Here is a 23,014-nt window from a genome sequence, read left to right on the forward strand (position 1 = left end):
GAGGAACGAGACATACAAAAGCATTGTAGACAATGATAGGTCAGACACGAGCCATGTTTAAAGGAATTTGTGAGGCATTTGTCTTCAGTATAGAGAGGCATAATCATGTCAATCAAGCTTAATTTAGATAGCATTCATATACCATTCTGGTCTCAAAATACATACGCCATGACCTATGTATTTGGACAGCGATGTCAAAATGTTTCAAGAGGTGACAGTACAAAATGTCACCTTTTAAATGAGGGTATTTTCATACATAGACCTATCAAGTGGTTTCATTTCTAAAAAGTAAATCCGATATGCATGAAAAGACCCTCAAATAAAAGGTGACCGTCTCCTCTGTCACCCTACAGGATATTTTGGATTTGAGATCAAATGTACTGGATCCACATTTAACATCACTGTCCAAATACATATGTAGATGAGTGGAATAGTTATCACAAACAGTATGTCCATGTCCTGTAGTTGTTGGAAATAGGTAGACGGTAAGTGTTGCTGTTACAGAATAGAAAGCAATTTCACCACACAGAGGTATTGAAAAGGTGCACATAGCAAAGGGAATACTCACTCAAACTGTCAATGGGTTGACCTGCTTTTCTTTTGTTATTTACGGACTTGTTCAACTTTGCCCATTGAGGCTGGAATTCAAACTTGCACCGCAGAAAAAAAACTATTTAAAAAATATGTATATGTTTACACTGCTTAGTGGGTGAAACACAAAACACTTGAATTTTGATGAAAGGGTGTATTTTTGCAGCCTTTTGCAAGTTTGCTTGAATCTGGCCCAAAATGTTGGAGACAGGGAGTTCATGAGTTCAAGTCAGTGTATCACTGTGACTGTTCATGGAACATCGGTGTAAAAATAACCCTGTGGCAGATGTCACCACCCTCTCCATGGACTACTGAAAAGTAGCGAGTTAAACTAGGAACGATGCTTCCCTCTACTGGAAATGAGCTAACTCAATATGAACTTGATATTGCATCATAACGAAAAGCCCCAACAGGGTAGTTCCACTACAATTATTTGGCAATTCATGTTGCTACAACAACCTTCAGACAAAAAAATAAATAAAAAGTGTCAACTTCTGAAGAGAGAAGTTTGATAGTAAAACATTGAACAATAAAGGGTAGGCTAAACTTTGTGGCAATGATAGTGAAATAAGATTTCACCATGAAATCATGATTTCAGCAGTGAAACTCTAGATTTGGGTCTAGCTGTATAAGGCTATATAAAAAAAACAAATCTGAGGAACGGCAATAGCAACACAGTAGGGAATGTTGGGCACGATACTATACATAGTCATATTACACTAGTATGCAGGATCAGGAATATCCATTTTTGTAGACCAATGTTCACACAGCATCATACAGCCAGAGATGTAAGAGGAAGCGAGACATCCCACTCTCAAATATCTTTAAATGGTTCATGTAATCAAAGAACAGACCACGCTACTGTCACATTGGTCTACGGGAAAACCACCCCTTAAGCAGACTAACCATATTCCTCCCAGTGGTAAAGATGTCATCACTTATCCATCTTTGATTCATGCCTCCCTTACCTACAGTAAACCCTGATCTGATAAAAGAATTTAAGTATCACGGAACCCTTGCTCTCAAATTATGCCAAATATTGATCAGGCTACAAAACCCAATCCAAATTAAAAGAGAAAAACATTCCATCTCTTAATATATCAATCAAATGAAAAAAAAAAAAAAAATCACTGGTGGCATTGTTTAGGCCTACAAATAAACTAGTCCTAGGTACAGGCTGAAATCCACCCTTAGCCCTCCTACCCACCCACGTGGATCTGAAACTATTGGATAGTCGTAAGCAATATAGTGAACTTCCCACCCACCCAGTCTAGCCAATCCTTTCAAATATACAGAGGTGCACAGGGGGGCCCCATGGCTCAATTTAAAATTCAGCAAACGTAGGTGAGCATTCCAAATACTGTACATAAACACACCATTTAGTTCCAGTGATGACCGAATCAGTACGCTGCTGCTACTTTGTCCCCTTGTACAGTACATTTCTGTATGCTGCTCTTCTGACAAAAGGAGAGCAATCATTCAAATCAAACCTGTTAAGGTTTTACTTCAGCACCTGCACACATTTTGCAGTAAGTGGGAATTGTATGTCTAAAATAGGATCATCAATGCGACAGGTGGCATCCATACCATATTCAAGGACAAAGTGTACTTTAAAATAAACTACCATTAGTTAACTTTGGGTCACAACATGTCTACACACATTGGTCATTGAACAGGAAAAACAAATCTTCACCTTGAACAACACATTTTATTTTTTCTTAAACTGCACAAGTGAGATGTGGGGCCATTGCAGATGAACTGATGGGGTGTCTGCACCTCAGGTGTTGGTTTGGCATCTCACAACTTCGCCGGGCACTGCAACGAAAGATGTGGGAATTAATTAAATTTATGCACATACCATTTTTTTAACAGCAAAATAACAGACCCAAGGACAATTGTAACAGACACCTACATATCCCTGGGATGACATACAAGTGGATGTAGTGCCTAATGGCTTCCCAGTCTACCAACAATTATTTACCTTTTACCCTAAAGTAACACTTTTATAGAGGTTGTGGTAAATTGTTTTGACTTCCCTTGAGGGCCATTGATAGCAACATTGGTTTATAGTTCCCTTGGATTGTCACACCAAAAGCTACTTCAGAAATCCTGCAGGATTGCAATTCCAGCCCTACTGCGACACACCTGATTCCTCTAAACTGCTCTTCACGACCAAGCTTAATTGAATCAGGCTGAAGCAAAAACATGCCCACCCAACTGCTGTCTCGGAGTACACATGACTGACCTAATATACATCAGAGCTCTCCAACCCTGTTCCTGGAGAACTACCATCCTGTATGTTCACACCAACCCTTGCACACCTGATTTGAATAATTAGCTGGTTGATATGCTGAATCAGGTGAGTTACAACTGGGGTTGAGTGAACCTACAGGACTATAGCTCTCCAGGAACAGGGTTGAGAGCCCTGCTTTACATGGACAATAGTATGGCACACCTTTATCGCAGCCTTCTGGCTTCCCTTTCAGACTCCAGAAGTGTCAGCACATCACCCTCTCTGACTGGCCCCTTCACATTCCTGATGATTGACCGGTTGCTGTCATCCATGAACTCCACACGGACCTGAAAGAGACAAGACATGATACATTAGAACATGCACAGAACCAGAACCAAGGACCTAAATAATACATCTGATCACACCAGGTGTTTAAACTAGTGCATTTCTATAAATACATTGCATTTCAATGTAGTGACAGTCGGGATACACATGTCATTGATTAACTACGTACTTTGTTTTACCATGACATGTTAGCTGGCTAATTTAGTGACCTTTTGCCACAACCAAACTTGCTAGCTATGCAGGATTCTCTTATACGTTAGCATGTGGTATAGCCAGAATTACAGTACTTTAGAAATATTCTCAGCCCAGAAATATTTTACATGAGATATTGTTAGACTTGTTGAAGCCCAGAAAATGGACTGTGATCTGTTTGGGATTTAAGATTAGACATGCATTATGCTCTTGTCACAACAATCTTTTGAACTGGAACTTAACATATTGAGGTGTTAGTGCACAATACATCACCATTAGCAAGCTAATATTGCTAACCATCGACATTGATTAACTAATTGGCTATCAAGTTAGGTAATACTACTAGCGTTTCAATAACACATACCTGGGTACACTGTCCCTGGGAACCAGTTCTCCCGAGCACCTTGGTGACCTGCAAAAGCGTAAAACGGTTAGTTAGCCAACTACAAATCTGAGATGATGTGGGACGTATAAGTGCCTGTTTTTCAGCTAAATTACCTAGCGAGTGTTAAGCTAGATAAATTAATGGTTGCTGTAATTTAGCACTTCCAGCACGCGCAGCTCACCAAGCAATGAGGCTCCGTTCAAGTATAAACGTGGCAGGAACTTTTTTTATTAAACTGAGCTCAAATGAAACACTGAGTATTTACGAATGTACACATCAATATATTGAAAGTCTCTTGAATATGATTGCGTTTTCTTACTCTTGCAAGCTTGATCGGCTGCACGCGGCTGGCATCCATATTGTCAGGTTGACTGGAAAGGAAGTCACGTGGTGAGAGTACTGTATATATTCAAACTGTAATCCAAATTATTTTCAACTTTTAATACATTTAGGCACTTTATAATTGTATTATTTCATATTATGTATGATATGCGTTTAAAAAATACATATCCCTGGATTAAAAACATAGTATATTTAAAATAAATGTACATTTCCGGTTCCGGTATTGTGGTTCATTCACTCCATGAAATAGGCGGATGGGGGGATGAATAATCAGTATAATGCCTTTGATTTCTAATTATAGCTGCATAAAAAATATATATTATTTTATCGGTATATTTTAATCGCAAAGACAAAGCTTGATTAACTAATTGAAGCAGGGTGGAGTCTTACACCAATATAAAGTTGAATTTCGAAGGACTAGACAAAACAAATGCACTTGTAATGGCACTTACAAATATAGTCTATCAATGAAAATTTGAAGGGTATTTTTTTATTTACATCTTTTTTAAATGAACCTTTATTTAACTAGGCAAGTCAGTTATGAACAAATTCTTATTTACAATCAAGGCCTAGCAAAAGGCAAAAGGCCTCCTGTGCGGACAGGGGCTGGGATTAAAAATACAAAATAAAAATATAGGACAAAACACACATCACGACAAAAGAGACAACACTACATAAAGTGAGACCTAAGACAACAACATAGCATGGGAGCAACACAACATGGTAGCAGCACAAAACATGGTAAAAACATTGTTGGGCAAAGACAACGGCAAGAAGGTAGAGACAACAATACAGTGGGGCAAAAAAGTATTTAGTCAGCCACCAATTGTGCAAGTTCTCCCACTTAAAAAGATGGATGAGAGAGGCCTGTAATTTTCATTATAGGTACACTTCAACTATGACAGACAAAATGAGAAAAAAAATCCAGAAAATCACATTGTAGGATTTTTTTATGAATTTATTTGCAAATTATGATGGAAAATAAGTATTTGGTCACCTACAAACAAGCAAGATTTCTGGCTCTCACAGACCTGTAACTTCTTCTTTAAGAGGCTCCCCTGTCCTCCACTCTTTACCTGTATTAATGGCACCTGTTTGAACTTGTTATCAGTATAAAATACACATGTCCACAACCTCAAACAGTCACACTCCAAACTCCACTATGGCCAAGACCAAAGAGCTGTCAAAGGACACCAGAAACAAACGTGTAGACCTGCACCAGGCTGGGAAGACTGAATCTGCAATAGATAAGCAGCTTGGTTTGAAGAAATCAACTGTGGGAGCAATTATTAGGAAATGGAAGACATACAAGACCACTGATAATCTCCCTCGATCTGGGGCTCCACGCAAGATCTCACCCCGTGGGGTCAAAATGATCACAAGAACGGTGAGCAAAAATCCCAGAACCACACGGGGGGACCTAGTGAATGACCTGCAGAGAGCTGGGACCAAAGTAACAAAGCCTACCATCAGTAACACACTACGCCGCCAGGACTCAAATCCTGCAGTGCCAGACGTGTCCCCCTGTTTAAGCCAGTACATGTCCAGGCCCGTCTGAAGTTTGCTAGAGAGCATTTGGATGATCCAGAAGAAGATTGGGAGATTGGGAGAAGGTCAGATGAAACCAAAATAGATGAAACCAAAATATAACTTTTTGGTTAAAACTCAACTCGTCGTGTTTGGAGGACAAAGAATGCTGAGTTGCATCCAAAGAACACCATACCTACTGTGAAGCATGGGGGTGGAAACATCATGTTTTGGGGCTGTTTTTCTGCAAAGGGACCAGGATGACTGATCCGTGTAACGGAAAGAATGAATGGGGCCATGTATCGTGAGATTTTGAGTGAAAACCTCCTTCCATCAAGGGCATTGAAGATGAAACGTGGCTTGGTCTTTCAGCATGACAATGATCCCAAACACACTGCCCGGGCAACAAAGGAGTGGCTTCGTAAGAAGCATTTCAAGGTCCTGGAGTGGCCTTGCCAGTGTCCAGATCTCAACCCCATAGAAAATATTTGGAGGGAATTGAAAGTCCGTGTTGCCCAGCAACAGCCCCAAAACATCACTGCTCTGGAGGAGATCTGCATTTATAGGAATGGGCCAAAATACCTGGAACAGTGTGTGAAAACCTTGTGAAGACTTACAGAAAACGTTTGACCTCTGTCATTGCCAACAAAGGGTATATAACAAAGTATTGAGATAAACTTTTGTTATTGACCAAATACTTAATTTTCCATCATAATTTGCAAATCAATTCATTAAAAATCCTACAATGTGATTTTCTGGATTTTTTTTCTTCTCATTTTGTCTGTCATAGTTGAAGTTGAAGTGTACCTATGATGAAAATTACAGGCCTCTCTCATCTTTTTAAGTGGGAGAACTTGAACAATTGGTGGCTGACTAAATACTTTTTTGCCCCACTGTACATCAGGCGAAGCAGCCACAATTGTCAGTAAGTGTCCATGATTGAGTCTTTGAATGAAGAGATCGAGGTAAAACTGTCCAGTTGAGTCTTTTTTTGCAGCTCGCTCCAGTCGCTAGCTGCAGCGAACTGGGATGTGTGTGCTTTGGGGACCATTACCGAATGTGACTGGCAGAACGGGTGTTGTATGTGGAGGATGAGGGCTGCAGTAGGTATCAGATAGGGCGGAGTAAGGCCTAAGAGTGTTTATAAATAAGCATCAACTAGTTGTGACGGGTATACAGAGATGACCAGTTTACAGAGGAGTATAGAGTGCAGTGATGTGTCCTATAAGTAGCATTGGTGGCAAAACTGATGGCCGAATGGTAAAGAACATCTAGCCGCTGGAGAGCACCCTTACCTAAAGTCTCCGTAATCTAGCATGGGTAGGATGGTCATCTGAATCAGGGTTAGTTTGTTAGTTTGGGCTGAAAGAGGAGTGATTATGATAGAGGAAACCAAGTATAGATTTAACCTTAGCTGCAGCTTTGATATGTGCTGAGAGAAGGACAGTGTACCGTCTAGCAATACTCCCAAGTACTTGTATGAGGTGACTACCTCGAGCTCTAAACCCTCAGAGGTAGTAATCACACTGGTTTGGAGAGGGGCATTCTTCTTACCAAACCACATGACCTTTGTTTTGGAGGTATTCAGAACAAGGTTAAGGGCAGAGATTATATTTACATTGTTTACTAACATTGGAGTAAAACAAGCTTATATTTTGGGGTTGAACTATGCTCCCGAGGCATTTATAAGTTATGTTCTTCAAGAAACAATGGGTACATATCATTCATTTATTAGGTCCAAAAATGGATGTAGTAACAGCAGATTGCTACTTTAATGTAGAAATACTGGCCAGTGGAAATAAGGGGGAATTGATCTGCACGATAAAATTGCAATCCAATGGTATTAACGTGAAATGATGGAGGTTGTAATGAATGCATAGATATGAAGGTATATGTGAGGTTGTTTACTGTGATTCCTTTCTGTCACAAATGAACGACTGCTGTCTCTGCTCTGCATTTCCCTCCTCCCAGCACCAAATCCTTAAATCACAACACTAATCCTCACTGACAGTATTTTTAACTTCTGTTAGGATAGAAAGAACAGCAATGGAATTAGAGAATCAGTGGGGAGGATGAATCCCCAACTCATGCTCTAGATCTTCTTGCACGTCCAATCAAACACGGTATAGCTTTCCTCTCCCTGCTGAATTTGTAAGAAAAGGAAGAAAATCTTCCTTTTGTTGTTCTTCGTTTCGTGGAATGGAAAACGTGTGGGATATTGGATTTGCTGGTAATGTCTTTCTTTAATGACTTAACTTTCACTAGGTGAGCAAGATTTATTTTCTTCTCATACATTTCCAATGGAACAACCTTCAAGAATCCCTTGCCACCTAAAAAAGTGAAAGCAGGAAAGCTCTGTGACAGCATGGATGTCTATGGACTACCTAGGCAGCCCTGCACCTCAGACAGTGGTTCTGAAGGAGAAAAGGCCCAAGAAGAAAAGGGAGAAATAAAAATGTGTTGCCAGACAATCCAACATAGTCACAATCAATGTCGGTGGGAAAGTCTTTCAATTCCCAATCCACCTAGTTCTCCTCTACCCAAAAACCAGGATTGGCTGTCTGGCCCTCTGTACCGATCCTATGAAGAGAATGACACTCTGTGACGACTATTCGGCCTGCAAAAATGAGTTCTTCTTTGACCGGGACCCCACTTTCTTCAATTACATCTTCCACTTCTACTGCAGTAATGTCATGTGGGTGATGGAGAGTCTATGCCCGCTCAATTTTGAGGAGATGATCTTCTGGGGTCTGTGCGTTAAGTGGCTAAGGGCTTTGCTGTGTTCTCCAGCCTTTTCGTCCTCATCTCCATTGTGGCGATGACCCTCAACACGGTGAAGGAGCTGAGGAAGTACACCATCTACGGCAAGACTTACATGGAGTGTGTGGAGATCGTCTCCATCGTATTCTTCTCCTTTGAGTACTTCTTGAGGCTGCACACCACCTGTGACATCAAACACTTTGTGAAAAGTGCTCTAAACTTTGTGGACCTTCTGTCTGTCATGCCCTACTTCATCCAGATTATTTTTGAGATTTTCACAGACGTAAATGATGCCAGTGCCCCAAGGACCTGAAGACCATGGCCCGGGTCAGCAAGGTTAGCAAGGTGCTCAAGGTGGTCAAGCTCCTGTGCATCTTCCGCATCCTCAAGCTGGCCAAGCATTCCACAGGCATGCGGGCATTTGGATTCACCATCCGGCAGTGTGCTGCCTTTTCCTGTTCATTATCCTGGGCATCTTCACCTTCTCGGCCCTCATGCACACTGTGGAGCTGGACCAGCCAGGCACCCCCTTCAGCAGCATACCTGACGCTTGGTGGTGGGCCGCTGTAAGTAAACAACTCCATCTTCTTTATGTTTTGTCTTCTGTACAATATGCTCTACATTTCAGTTGTTCTCCTATGGTATGCCACTTCTATTTTAGCAACATACACTACATGACCAAAAGTATGAGGACACGTCAAAAATCTCATTTCAAAATCATGGGAATTAATATGGAGCTGGTCCCCCTTTTGCTGCTATAACAGCTTCCATTCTTCTGGGAAGGCTTTCCACTAGATGTTGGAACATTGCAGCGGGGACTTGCTTCCATTCAGCCACAAGAGCATTGGTGAGGTGGGCACTGATGTTGGGTGATTAGGCCTGGCTCACAGTCGATGTTCCAATTCATCCCAAAGGTGTTTGATGTGGTTGAAGTCAGGGCTCTGTGCATGCCAGTCAAGTTCTTCCACACCATTTCTGTATGGACCTCGCTTTGTGGACGAGGGCATTCTCATGCTGAAACAGGAAAGGGCCTTCCCCAAAATGTTGCCACAAAGTTGGAAGCACAGAATAGTCTAGAATGTCATTGCATGCTGTAGAGTTAAGATTTCGCTTCACTGGAACTAAGGGGCCTAGCCCGAACCACGAAAAACAACCCCGGACCATTATTTCTCCTCTACCAAACGTTATAGTTGGCACTATGCATTGGGGAAGGTAGCGTTCTCTCTATATTTTTTTTACACATATTTAACCAATGTTTGGGGTAGGTACAAAACTACCATCATACATACCTTCATTCATTTTTTAAAAACCGTTACCACTTTCCATAGAGGGATAATAGTTTGTAGGTCAAACCGTTCTGATGCTACAGACGTTTTCGTGAGTAGACTGATGTCCGAGATGTCTCATGGTCTGACAAACGCTGCTCTAGCTCTGACACCTTACCCAGCATACCTCTAGCTTTAACTGACATATTTTTATGGGGATTTTTTAATTATGTAATTTAGATTGTGCGTCAATCGACTCTAGGGGGTTAACTATAAAATGTTACCACAACCAGTTAATCAGTGATAAAGTGGAAGGATGAACTACAAAAAACAACTGTACATCTGTGTGGGAAATAATAATACATGTCTGATTTAAATAACAATCAAAACAACTTTCTGCTCTACATTGGTAAAACGTATTTGACAATATTTAAATCTATATTCAAGGTTGAAATGTGTGTCTCACACAACTACAGACAGAATATTAAGCTAAAAGTGACACATTGAAACGTTGTGCTGTCACGACCTCTACCGAAGTTAACTCCTCTCCCTGTTCGGGCGGCGCTCGGAGGTCGGCGTCGCCGGTTTACTAGCCGCCACCGATCCCCTTTCTGTTTGTTTTGTCTGTGATTCTTTTCACACCTGGTTTAATTTGCGTTTATTTCTGTGTGTATATAGGGTACCTGTTGCCCGCCTTAGTTCGTGCGGGATTAGATTTGTGTGTATTGCGCTCGATTGTATTTGATGTTTGTTGTTTTCACTATTACGCACTTGTATGTAAAGTGTCGGAACTGTGTTTGTTCCTCCGTGTGTTTGCACGAGTTTCTGAGTATTCGAGAGCGTAGTTTTTGGATTTTCGTCTGTGTTCTTTTTGTATTGGTGGACTATATTATTAAATACGCTTCTCAGACATCCCTGCTCTCCTGCGCCTGACTCCTACACCTCGCACCGAGACGCACGTTATCACATGTGCGCTCTCTAATATTACATTAATTGAAATCATAATCATTTCAGATATAATAGAATGTTATTGATAAACAAAAGGTTATTTCACTTTCCCAGCTGTCCACCTTGACAATTCCCCGTCAGAAGAAGCGTAGGTTGATTTTGGCAATCATGGCTTCACTCTGAAATGGCCAAGATGCACCTCGGTCAGCACAGCCTCCTTCTCCTCCTTAGTAAAAAAAACACCTTCCTGTGTGGCTGGCCATCCTTCCCTTGTAGGTACATGATTGCCTAACAAGTTGGAAGAGAAGAGTTGTTAAAATACTCAAGTCTCAGTACATTTGCACTGCTGTCTTTCTCTCTCTCTCTCTCTCTCTCTCTCTCTCTCTCTCTCTGTCTCTTCCACTCTCTTCCCACCACTCTCTCCTTCTCCTACTTTCTTTCTCACACCCTCGCCTCAGCAGCCTCCACTGAACTATATGTATAGCTAACAACATATAGATGACCAACTAACTAGATGGAAAATGGTTGTGCATAGATTAATCTGTCCAATTATCTAATAGAAGTTAACTGCTTGTGAATTTCTCTGAATGTTGCGCCTCTTGTCGAGATCAGTGGTGCCTTCATAGTACCTCGCCTGGTTGGAAAGATACAAGAAAATATCCTCGAGGGATGCCATTGAAGTGCAAGCCACATACAAACAGAAAGCTACAACAGTTACAGTAGCTAGCTAATGTTAGCTAAATAAAACTGTCTGGCTAGCTGGTCGACTAGGCAGGCTGAGGTAAATAAGTACAGTAGCTAGCAACGTCAATCTATTGTCATGAATCTTGCCCTGGAATGACAACTGAAAGATTTCTGCTAGATCGCCAATTTGCAAATTCAAAATTTACTATATTGTAAAAATTCATGAAAACAAAAATGAGCTGTTTTGGTCTTAATTTAAGGTTACGGTTATGCATTAGGGTAAGCAGTGTGGTTAAGGTTAGGTTTAAAATCTGATTTTATGACTTTGTGGCTGTGCCAGCTAGTGACCAGTCTGCAGAGCTGCCTCCAGAACAAGATACATGATGAAAAATGTTCCACATCAATTAAAGCGAGAAGCCAGTCGCCTGGCGGTGTCTTCGAGCGTCAACCTGGAGCCAAGTAGGGAAAGACAGGGAATGCACCCAAGGCTACACACACACACACACACACACACACACACACACACACACACACACACACACACACACACACACACACACACACACACACACACACACACACACACACACACACACACACACACACACACACACACACACACACACACACACACAGTGAAAGGAGTCCGTGTGACGGCTGTGACTCCACCATGGCACTCCTTGATATTGCTATTCTAGATATGATGCACTTTGAATTTTATTGTCTGCATATTTTATTTTGAGGCGAACAAAACAAGATGTAACTGAAGCTCAATGCCAACTACCGCATAATGTCCGTATTCAACAAATGTTTGAAATATGAAGCTGTGGTATGAATGCGCATGGTAAGTCATTATCCTTGACTTTGTTTTGCACCTGCATCCTGATTTTATTAGCTCCCCTTCTTCTAGATAAGTCCAGACACATAGCCACAGTTAGTAAATAACACTTCTCAAAGAAAATATGCAAACTAATCACAGAGAATACATACACATATCAACATTTTCAAATAATAAAAAGTCCCTAAATGTGAAGATTTACGGAGTAAGTAATGCGCCATATTCTCACAGTAGAGGCTCATCAGGGTTAGATAATGAAATATTTCATAATGGTAGGATACAACACAGCAACTTCATTGTCCATATGTTGCAGAGAACAATGGAAATGAGTCTTCCACCCACTCCCTTTTTCTCAGCGCCTGGCCCAGGATTCAAACCAGCCACCTTTCAGCCACAGGTCCAACTCCTTAGCCACTGGGCTACCTATAACAAAAATCAGATTTATTATCCATCAGATCAATATATGGATCACCCTATGGTTTTGGGGCCATAAGAGGCTTTTCTTGAATATGAGTAAACTTAATCTTTATAATGAAAAGGAAAAACAATTTCAGATCACCTGGAAGTATTCATTTTCCTATACTTGCACCACTAACCCCAGTTCATAAACCCCATGCTATAGATCACCATTTGACATGTATTTATCTCAAATGAGAGTTCCAGCCTTGAGGGGAACTCTCTTTGACATGTAGTGATCTCAAGATCAGGACATCCTTTTCCTTGGCCAAGGGCGAATGGCTCCTTATGAGAATCCCGGGCCTGGCATAGACAGCAGGGCACTATATAAGGCTCTAGGAAGCTCTCACAAGCTACACATCACATCCCTCCTCATCGTACCATACCTGCTGCATCGATTTGCTGTTTGTGTGATTCACTTGGGCGCAAACATCCTCATCAACATCATGGATGCTAAGGGTCTTGTGTCTCTTGTGGTAGTTCTCATGGTTGGGGTGTATGGGACCCACGGGCAGGATGCCAGGGTGAAGCTGTGTGGGAGAGAGTTTATCCGTATGGTAGTCACATCGTGTGGGAGCTCCAGACTGAGGCGCTCCACTCCGGAGCTTGGACAACACCCCGTCAACCACCACAGTGAGTACAACTCTCAAGGACCTAATAGCTTGTTTTCATATGTTTATTATGCTGCTGTTTGTGCCGGAGTTCAGTTTAGTTGAATCCGAAAGGCATACATGTATTTTCTATACTGAAACGCATCCAACTGGGTACACACGGGTTGAATCAACATTGTTTCCACATCATTTCAAAGAATGACGTGGGATAGACATTCAATTGACGTCTGTGCCCAGTGGGACGAGAATGGAGGTTGGAGGTAAATGGAATCCTCTTCTCAAACAAGCTGACATCCAAAGCACGAAGTATATGAGGATGGAGTTGGAGAACCCCTCCAGAGAACCCTTACGGGAGTTGTAGAATTGAGCATTTTTCAATCACCTGGAACAGAGCCATAATCATCATTATTTTTTTTCTGCATAGGTATCTCAGGATATCTGCTTCACCTGTCCCATTGTCATTTTAATGAGGGTGTCCTTCTGACTGTAAATCACACATCTCAATATACAGCAATAACATGCCTAAGATTTTACATACACATGACAAAACAGTACATGGGATCATAACACATATCATCAATACAGGCACATATCAACGAGTCATAATTAATACAATAATATCATGATATTTAAACACTTACCGTGCCAGATTACATTTACAACAAGCATTTTTTCTGCATATCTAAGCTTACCTCTTGAGCTGTCTGTATCCTCCTGACTGGTGGTTCTTTTTTCAAGAAACTAAACATGTTTACTCTGTATCTCTGCAAAATCTGGTTAAAAGATTTAAAGGAATGTGAGTCTTAATCAGTGCATTTAGTAATTGGTTGCTAAAGTCCAGCAACCTTCCAGCAGATAGCTAAGATAGTTATACAATCTACTCTAATTTGATTGATAGCCTGAAATGGCTTGTTAGCTAGTTAGAAGGTTGGGAGATTGGGAACTTATCTGGCTAGCTAGCTAAAGCCAACTTTATAAAATTGCTAGGTGGTAGTATTTCAGAGAAACAAAGAAACATTTTGTTTTATTTATTCATCAAGAAGGAATGAATAGGCTACATAGCTTGATCAAATTAATTTACAAACATACCTCCTGCGAGTGCTGCCCATCACTGACTACTAAAATCAAATCAAACACTGTGTGTCACTCTTAACTCTTTTTCTGGCTCCGTGGTGCACCTTCGAAGTAACCACTTACTAGGGAGAGTAGGGGGTTCCAGCCAGAGTGCCTACTCCGCAAAATACCACTGACAGATATTTTTATAAACAATTTTGATAAAACTTGGGCTTAAAAATTGAGTTCAGTAACTCATCTAACATCTACAAAATGTCAAAACAGGACAAATCCTGAGTGGCGCAGCAGTCTAAGTATCTTAGTGCTGGAGGCATCACTACAGACCCTGGTTCGATTCCAGGCTGTATCACAACCGGTCGTGATTGCGAGTCCGGGTTTTAGCAGGAGTAGGCTGCATTGTAACTAAGAATGTATTCTTAACAGACTTGCCTAGTTAAATAAATGTTAAATAAAAATAACAAATTCAATTCTGAGGGGGCATGTGCTCTTGTGCCCCCTATAGGCATGACACCTCTGCTGACATCTGCCTACATTGTGAATGATGCCTAATTCTGTTTTTTCCTTCTACAGGGGTAATTCTGGATTGGCTGAACAGCAACCAGTTTTCCAACCTGAGGACTTCAGAGACTGGTGAAGATGTGGTGACACAGCAAGATGACCAGGACTCCACAGAGAGTATGACAGAAGACCAGCAGACCCATCCAGGGTTTCCCAGCACACCGCAGGTCCAGGGGGACATGGAGCCTTCAACCGCCCCTCTGGGGTACACCGTGTCCTCCCGTACCCGCCGAGACGTGGGGCCTGCTGGGGTGTGCTGCCGATCCGGCTGCACCATGAGCGAGCTGGTCCAGTATTGCTAAGCTAAAGCTAATGCTAGACTAATGCTAGGCAAGAATAACATTTCACAAGGAATTGTTGGTCAGCCATTGCTTGGTTAGCCATTGGAATGATGGAATAGGTTAAAAACAGGTTTATTTACATTGGTTGGGATGTTTGAAGGGCCATTTTACAGTTTCTACAGAAATGTTCATGTTGTTTTCTTGATATCATGAATTGTGTGTTAATCTAATCATTAGAGTATTGCTGTGGAATGACTTGTGTAATGATAAAATCAAGACGGAAAGAATGTTGTCGAAAGAGGCTTTATTTATCATAATAATAATTTGTATTATTTATCACATTAATATTATACTTGATTCTTACCTGCACAATGAAGGACAACAATGAATGCCAAATGAGAGTTGTCAAGAAACCTTCCTGTTCATCTTGAATCACAATGTAATAAAGCTTTTGAAGATCATCGGTGAGTGGAGGTTACTTAACAGTTGTCTGTCTTATGCAAACCATGCTTTTCTGACTTCAAACAGGGACAATAACCCCTCACTTCTCCACAATGTGTTGCGAGCTCCATGCCATGTTGAAAGTGCTTTGAAACCTATAGCGACATGTGCTATGTACAGTAGAAATGCAATCGATCCATGTGTCATAGAGAAGGCATCATCCCCACAGAGCATCCCCCTCTAGTAAAGATCAAACGATCCGCCTGCCCTCTCACTCCACTTGAAGCAATTTCAATTCTCATTACAATCTTCATAAGTGTACATAATTGAAAAAGGCAGAGAAAATCCCTTCAAAAGTCTGTATGGCAGTAGCCAGATTACAGCTCCCAAATCATACTCGGTCTGAATAGACACGAAATCCAGTTGATGCTCTCTGATAAGGATGAATCGGATTGGGCCAAGTGCTCCAACTAAGACACCATAACACAAATCCCTTTAACCGCTTCAGCTCTGCACAGTGTGTGTGTGTGGATGTGTGTTTGGGGGGGTGTCCTGCTAATATCCCATCAGATATGATAAGCACTACAGATGCCACTATATAATGGAACATAGCCTGTAGAATAGGGGCTAATATATGGTTACTGTAGTGTTATGTCAGCTCAGATGGTGTTAGCCATTTTGAATGAAAACAAAATGTGTTGAAATTATATTACAGAATGCATAATACTTTTGTATGAAATGTATAGAAAACATTATTATTTTTTGTTTGTTTTATTGTGACACCTGGTGATTACCTGTATTTCACCAGCAGAGTAGCATTTCAGGGGTTAATGCCAATATGGTGCCGGTCACTAATTAACAGGTGGAACTGGCAGTGATAGACACCAAGCAGGCCTAGAGATAGTTTTCAACCATGTCAATCGTATCGTGTCCTTTCATTTGTATCTTGCTGTATCCTTTTATTTATGCCAAATTTATTGGCTAATTTGAGCTAAAAAATTATAATCACCTGTGGATTTTGTTCAATATCTCCAATTCCATTGCATTACACCAATGCTGCCCAAATGCTCTGTCTATATGCGAATATACGCATCGCTTGCAATACAGTTTTGGAAACATTTGGAACTTAACGTTCATGTGAGCAAGAAATACTGTTTTTAATACAAAAAATAAACTTACTGTATGCAGTTTAGCAAAGTTGCACCAGGCAAGGTTTCAAAAACCGCAACGCTAGGATTTAATAGTGTTTCTAAACGTTAAAACATAGCGTTGGGATTGTAATTGTAGTTCACATTAGCCAGATGTGGTCCGTATCAAACGAGAACCCAAGGGATCCCATACATAGAACTTGGCTAGGCGAAGCGAACGTCGGTGCTCGCAGACTCCCCAAAGACCTTTGCTTGAAAAAAACGCAATATTATCGTTGTTTGTCCTTCTTGAGCCACCGTTGCAACAAGATACCCAGTAACACTTCTTCAAAATAGTCTGAATTAATCTAAAATAAATCAAGAAATCTGGATTTAACTTTGGTGGTCTTAGTCGCGCAATTTTACATCTAGCTAAGCTGTTTGGTGCAGTGAAAAAATGTGGATGTAAACTAGTTACCACAGCCACAAAGTTATAATATGGCTAAACCCCACCTATTCTACAATTTCTCTTCTCTCATTGTTGAATGACAGCAAACACTTCATTGAAGAATCCCGTCCATAGTTCCCACCGCTACTGACGAAGCGGTGTAGACATCGGCTGCCGAACTTCGACTTGCCTTAAGACATTTGTTTCTGTGCACAACAGCTGAACCCCCCCAGAACACCAATACGAGCAAAAACGTCACAAAATGTCGTCATAATATTTACGCAAACTGTTTCAACTGGGAGCCATGCGAACAGGCTTAAGCCCCCTTGGGCCCCCATGAGTTCTCAAGAGCTAGATTACAATCACTGCCTTCACAACCTGGAACTGTGTGACAAAGTAGAGTAATACATGTCATAATCAAAGAAATCTCCCAAGTTGTTTTATTTGATCAATTGGATTAATATGGTACCATGTTATTGGAAACATGCTGTTCTGTGGGCAGGCCTGCCAGTTTTGACTTGATGGAGTTCAGCAGAAGTGACTTTCGTAGCAAGTTAGGAGAACCCATGCAGCAGTTTAGGACAATTAATGCATTAGGTTATGAGAATTAGGTTAAGGTTAGAGAAAGGGTTAGGGTTAGCTAGAATGTACAACAATTCAATTCTGCCGGATTATTGGGGAACAAGTTGGAGCCTAACTGTATACAGAGCAATAGGAATGGTGTATTTATGTAGGCACTAACTAGGCCATGGTTTGTTGGACAACGCCTACTGGATAAACGCTGAAAATAAGGTCTGTGGTAAACACAGGCTTAGGAGATCTGGTACTTTTGGGTTAGGGTTAGGGTTATTTTCATCAGCAGACATCCCTTTTTGCGAATTTTGAAGCATTTACGTAATAAAAAAAAGCACATAAAAGGCTTCATAACTCCTAAAGGTCATGTTAACTGACTGATATGATCTCATAGAACAAAACATATAAGATCTCCTAAGCCTGTGTTAACCTCCGACCTTATTTTCGGCATTCATCCCAAAAGCATTTTCCTTCCTTTGCTCATAGGAATGGCTAAATGAAGCAGAGGTGAATCATTTCCGTTTTTTGAGACTACAAACTGGCAAGCTCTATTTTGGTGTCTGTTAGAAGTGGCTATATGGAAAAGATGGATGGTTGGTTTCCTGGCTTAAAACCAGGGGATAGTTGTTAAAAGGGGCAGCAGGTAGCCTTTTGGCTAACGTGTTGGGCCAGTAACTGAAAGGTTGCTAGATCGAATCCCTGAGCTGACAAGGTAGAAATCTGTCGTTCTGCCCCTGAACAAGGCAGTTAGCCCACTGTTCCTAGGCTGTCACTGTAAATGAGAATTTGTTCTTAACTGACTTGCCTAGTTAAATAAATAAAAATGTCTCATTTTACTTTCACCTCCTGTAGTAGGTTATTGACTCACTGAATGTATCTATCCAATAAGCCTAATATCGAATGATCACTGTTCACATTGATTGCCCACAGTTGCGGTTCAAATTGCACATTGACTTTTGAAGGTGCCCTATAAATTCTGTGATGAACCAACATTGTATAGGGGTGCACATGTTTATATTTCAACACTAATAGGGGTGCCTCTTCGGGGTAACCAGCAATTCTTTAAATTTAACCCTATATATTAGGCCTACTGCATTTCCTGCAAGGTTGATTAACTTGAGAGAGAAACAAATATATTGAGAATTTCTTGTCATGTCCTGAAATGAGTGATATTAAATGGGATTAACCGTCCACAACCAATACTGGTTGGTTTGGGTCATGGCTAGAAGGTATCCAGTTTTTGTCAAATTAACGTCAGATTTCTTTTACGTTAATTTGACAAACGCTGTATCTCTTCTAGGCGTGACCATTGGGGTTGGAAAGGCAAGTAGTGTGTTTGCAGTGTGTTGTCGACCACCAGAGGGCATCAGATATCTATTGTATGTGAACATTGCGTTGTCCGCATTTCACTATTATAGTTGCTCTCATTTTACCAAATAGTGAGTGACTGAGAACCACTGATTTGCCAGATATTGAGCTCATTCTGTCACTTCTATATCTAATTGCTACCAATGTCCTTCCTGTCTATAGTTTGTTTCTACAATCCATATAACGGTGCCATTTACCTTCAGATACTTGATCTCTTCCTGATAAAATCTCCAATCTGATTATAAGATAATCATCAGTATAGCCAGTAATTATTCATAATGAACACAACATTAAATAGTTTTTGATAAGATTCGTCATCCAAGTCTCTGCTACCGCACGGCAAACGGTACCGGAGCGCCAAATCAGCCAAACAATTAACCAAATGGCCACTGGATTATTTACATTGAAACCTCCCACCAACCATTTATTTTTTACACTGCTGCCACTTGCTGTTTACACACACACACGCGCGAGCCAGGAGAGTACGTTGGAATGGCGGGTGTCGATTTTCATGTAAATTAAATGACTCACAGGACTCCTGTTTCCAACAGTAAAAGTGTCTTGGTTAGAAACTTTAGAAGTGTGTGTGTGTGTGTGTGTCTGTCTAGGTATACATGTAGAGTATGTGCAAGCATGTTGGAATGCATGTATGGGTACACAAAGTGTACTAAATTCATCTCTCCTCTCTCTACCTGGGCTCTGTGTTCGGTGGTGACTGTTAAAAGACATGACCAGTGACAGCTGCAGCAGGAACATCCTGTGATCATGCCTCCCTAGGGAATCTCCTACTCAGGTGCAGAACAGCAGACTGGGACAGTTTTACCTGCAGCCCTGTCTCAGGCTGTTTTGATATGCACTGATGACTGGAGTTGCTAGGACTGTGTTATCTGTGCCTTATATAACACCTAATAAACACTAGAAGTTGAAAACATCTTTGGCGTATATCATACGAATGGGTTGTTGTTGGGTTATATCAGGATCTTTTTTTTTGCCCAGCATCGGGTTCGTCTTGCAAGAGGCCTAAAAAGGTGAAACACATATGACGCAAGATGAAACCATTGCTACGGTGTCCATATTAGGGCTGCCGCAGTCTGAGACGGACTTGGTATCATGCAAGACGAGTATCTTAGAATCGGAAGGATGTGACAATGAAATGATCAAGTGGATGACGGTGCCCACTAGTTTACAGGATGGCCTCTGGTGAGTGATGGTGGGCTGTGGCTGGTCGTGACACGTCGTGATCACATAAAGGTAACAGTGGCCTTGTTGGGTCCCTCGGTAAGACGAGTTGCCCACGTCCCTGCCTGCTCAACCATCCAATGTCCAGGGATTTATGAATCCACTTAATTTGGTTAAATATAGTTTGTAATGTCCAGATACACTTTTGATGTGACATTTATAAGACACTTCAAAGCAAGAATTTTTGAGGATGGAAATCGGTTAAGGGAATCATCGCACAATTGTCTAATAGTTCCTTTTTTGGTGTACTTGTATAGATCCCAGTGGTGAGGTACTGTAATGGGGGAGATGAAGAGACTTGATGCACGGGGACCGTACCATAAGTCTAAGTAGCCCTTCGACCCTATTACTTTACACTATAGCCTATAGCCCCCCCCTACCGCTACAGACCAAAATCAATTCATTAACTGTACTCCCTTAATCCCTTCTGGCCCTATAGTCTGTTCATCCAATTGCAAGTCATTATATCCAGTTAATCAGGTCAGCACAATGCCGGAACACATGTATATATACATATATACACACACACAAAGTCTTGTTGGGACACACAATTCAGTTCCATTCAAAATGCTATTTTCCCTAACCCTTAACTCTAACTCTAAACCTGACCCTAACCCATACTCTTACCCTAAACTCAACCCAAAAACCTAACCTCAACCCTAGCTCCTAACTCGAACCCTTAACGTCGTTCTAATCCTGACACTAATTTTATCCTTAACCCTAAACCCCTTAGAAATAGCAATTGACCTCGTGGGGACTAAAAGAAATGTCCCCGGTTGGTCATACTTTGGTCATACGTTCGTTCTGGTCCCCACAAGAATAGTTAAACACGTCCACACACACATCTAAGACATTATCAGTGCCTTACAATAACCTTGGCCACTGGGAGGTAGTGATGCTGAACTAATAGACTGAGCTGGTAGAGGGCAGTATGGGAGCAGCGGACTACTGTTACTGCAGGCCTATTTGGCTCTAACGTGATGCAATCGCTCCTTGCTGCCCCAAGACTCAGCTGATGCTATTGCCCTATGCTGTATCAACTATAGGATATGTTACATCTGATCTGTTTAGCAGACGCACAGGTGTAATGCGATAGACCAATGTCCCAATCTTCTTCATGTAAATAGCATCCTCTTATGTTCTCCTCCATAGCCACTGATTGCAAACTGCCTGACAGGTAACAGCTACCTGACCACAGCAATGTGGTGGCATCCCATCCAGTCTTCTTATCCTTCTGTACCAATAAGGTAGGTAGGACTAAGTGAGGGGTATTCCTCGAGTATTGTTGTTGTGATGTGGTTAACGCCATTGTTATCCTCGGCTCTCTCCACAACCACTAACATGGTTAACAGGGTGCTCACTATTGCCTTGTTTTTGTATCCTAACTGTGATACTATACTCTCTCTCTCTTTCTCTGCCTCTATGTTTACTCTACAGTGATGCTATCGCTCCGTATGCTGCGATAACTCCCGACTTGATGCCATTTCACTTGGCAGCGCCAGCTCTTAATGTGATGCAATTACTAACCAGCCCTGTGCTCACTCTAATGTTTGATGCCGTGGCGGGTGTGTTCTCTGAGGGGCCTACTGTTGATGCTGATTGGAGAGGTCATACAGACTCAGCTGTGCCCGCATCTGCCCTGGAATGCGGTGGTGGGCACCCGTGCCAGGGAAATGTCTTCACCTCTCGCTAGACGATGTGACCTGCCACAGACTCTGAGAGCGTGGACGAGAGAGAAGGGAGAGTGTGTGTGTGTGTGTGTGTGCGCGTGTGTGTGTGTGAGAGTGAGCGAAAGAGGGAATGAGGGGAGAGGAGGATGAGACAGAGAGGGGGGCGGGGGGGGGCAAGGCCCCAGACACGATTACCCCAGCTGCTCTGTCACAGCTGCTCCCCATTGCACCACTGCACCTTCCATCTCTCCTGTGACTGAGCTGTTTACTGCCAGTGGGATGTTGAAAAAATACTCCTGAATGCTGGTGCTTAGCTGGTGCTGTTTGCTATTCATTTGGTCTGTCTCTTTCTATGTCATAATAGTGGAATAATTTCAATACAAATCTTTAAACACTTATTTTTTATGGGGGTTTGAAACAGGCTCAAAATTGCCAGAAACAAATAACTTTCTTCTGAAACTAATCAGTCTATTCTTGTTCTGAGAAACAAAGGCTATTCCATTTGAGAAATTTCCAAGAAACTGAAGATCTTATACAACGCTGTGTACTACTCCCCTCACAGAACAGCGCAAACTGGCCCTAACCAGAATAGAAAGAGGAGTGGGAGGCTCCGGTGCACAACTGAGCAAGAGGACAAGTACATTAGAGTGTCTAGTTTGAGAAACAGACGCCTCACATGTCCTCAACTGGCAGCTTCATTAAATAGTACCTGCGACACACCATTCTCAATGTCAGCAGTGAAGAAACGACTCCGGGATGCTGGCCTTCTAGGCAGAGTTGCAAAGAGAAAGCCATATATCAGACTAGCCAATAAAAATAAAACAGTGGTGGAAACCCAGTTGTCATAATTGAGTACCTTAATATACCTTAATAGAAGGTTACTCAAGTAAAAGTGAAAGTCAGCCAGTAAAATTCTACTTGAGTAAAAGTCTAAAAGTATTTGGTTTCAAATATACTTAAGTTTCAAAAGTAATTGTAATTTCTGAAATGTACTTAAGTATCAAAAGTAAAAGTAAAAGTAGAAATCACTTACAATTATTTATATTAAGCAAAGCAGA

At 41.5% G+C, this 23,014-nt stretch overlaps 2 protein-coding genes and 1 pseudogene across 2 annotated transcripts; 2 read left to right on the forward strand and 1 right to left on the reverse strand.

Moving 5' to 3' along the window:
• Nucleotides 1-2,279: 2,279 nt before the first annotated feature.
• Nucleotides 2,280-4,141, reverse strand: rps28 (ribosomal protein S28). Its single transcript, XM_064940453.1, has 4 exons — nucleotides 4,066-4,141; nucleotides 3,726-3,773; nucleotides 3,047-3,171; nucleotides 2,280-2,406 (listed from the first exon to the last, which is right to left on the reverse strand). The coding sequence occupies exons 1-3, from the start codon at nucleotides 4,102-4,104 to the stop codon at nucleotides 3,049-3,051; spliced, it is 210 nt and encodes a 69-aa protein (XP_064796525.1). The 5' UTR covers nucleotides 4,105-4,141; the 3' UTR covers nucleotides 2,280-2,406; nucleotides 3,047-3,048.
• Nucleotides 4,142-7,814: 3,673 nt separating this feature from the next.
• Nucleotides 7,815-11,735, forward strand: LOC135507234 (potassium voltage-gated channel subfamily V member 2-like; annotated as a pseudogene).
• Nucleotides 11,736-13,005: 1,270 nt separating this feature from the next.
• Nucleotides 13,006-15,244, forward strand: insl3 (insulin-like 3 (Leydig cell)). Its single transcript, XM_064928189.1, has 2 exons — nucleotides 13,006-13,199; nucleotides 14,822-15,244. Exons 1-2 carry the CDS (start codon nucleotides 13,013-13,015, stop codon nucleotides 15,109-15,111), a joined length of 477 nt encoding a protein of 158 aa, XP_064784261.1. The 5' UTR covers nucleotides 13,006-13,012; the 3' UTR covers nucleotides 15,112-15,244.
• Nucleotides 15,245-23,014: the final 7,770 nt, after the last annotated feature.

The sequence above is a fragment of the Oncorhynchus masou genome, chromosome 3 (assembly GCF_036934945.1).
Source record: "Oncorhynchus masou masou isolate Uvic2021 chromosome 3, UVic_Omas_1.1, whole genome shotgun sequence".
NCBI classification, from domain to species: domain Eukaryota; kingdom Metazoa; phylum Chordata; class Actinopteri; order Salmoniformes; family Salmonidae; genus Oncorhynchus; species Oncorhynchus masou.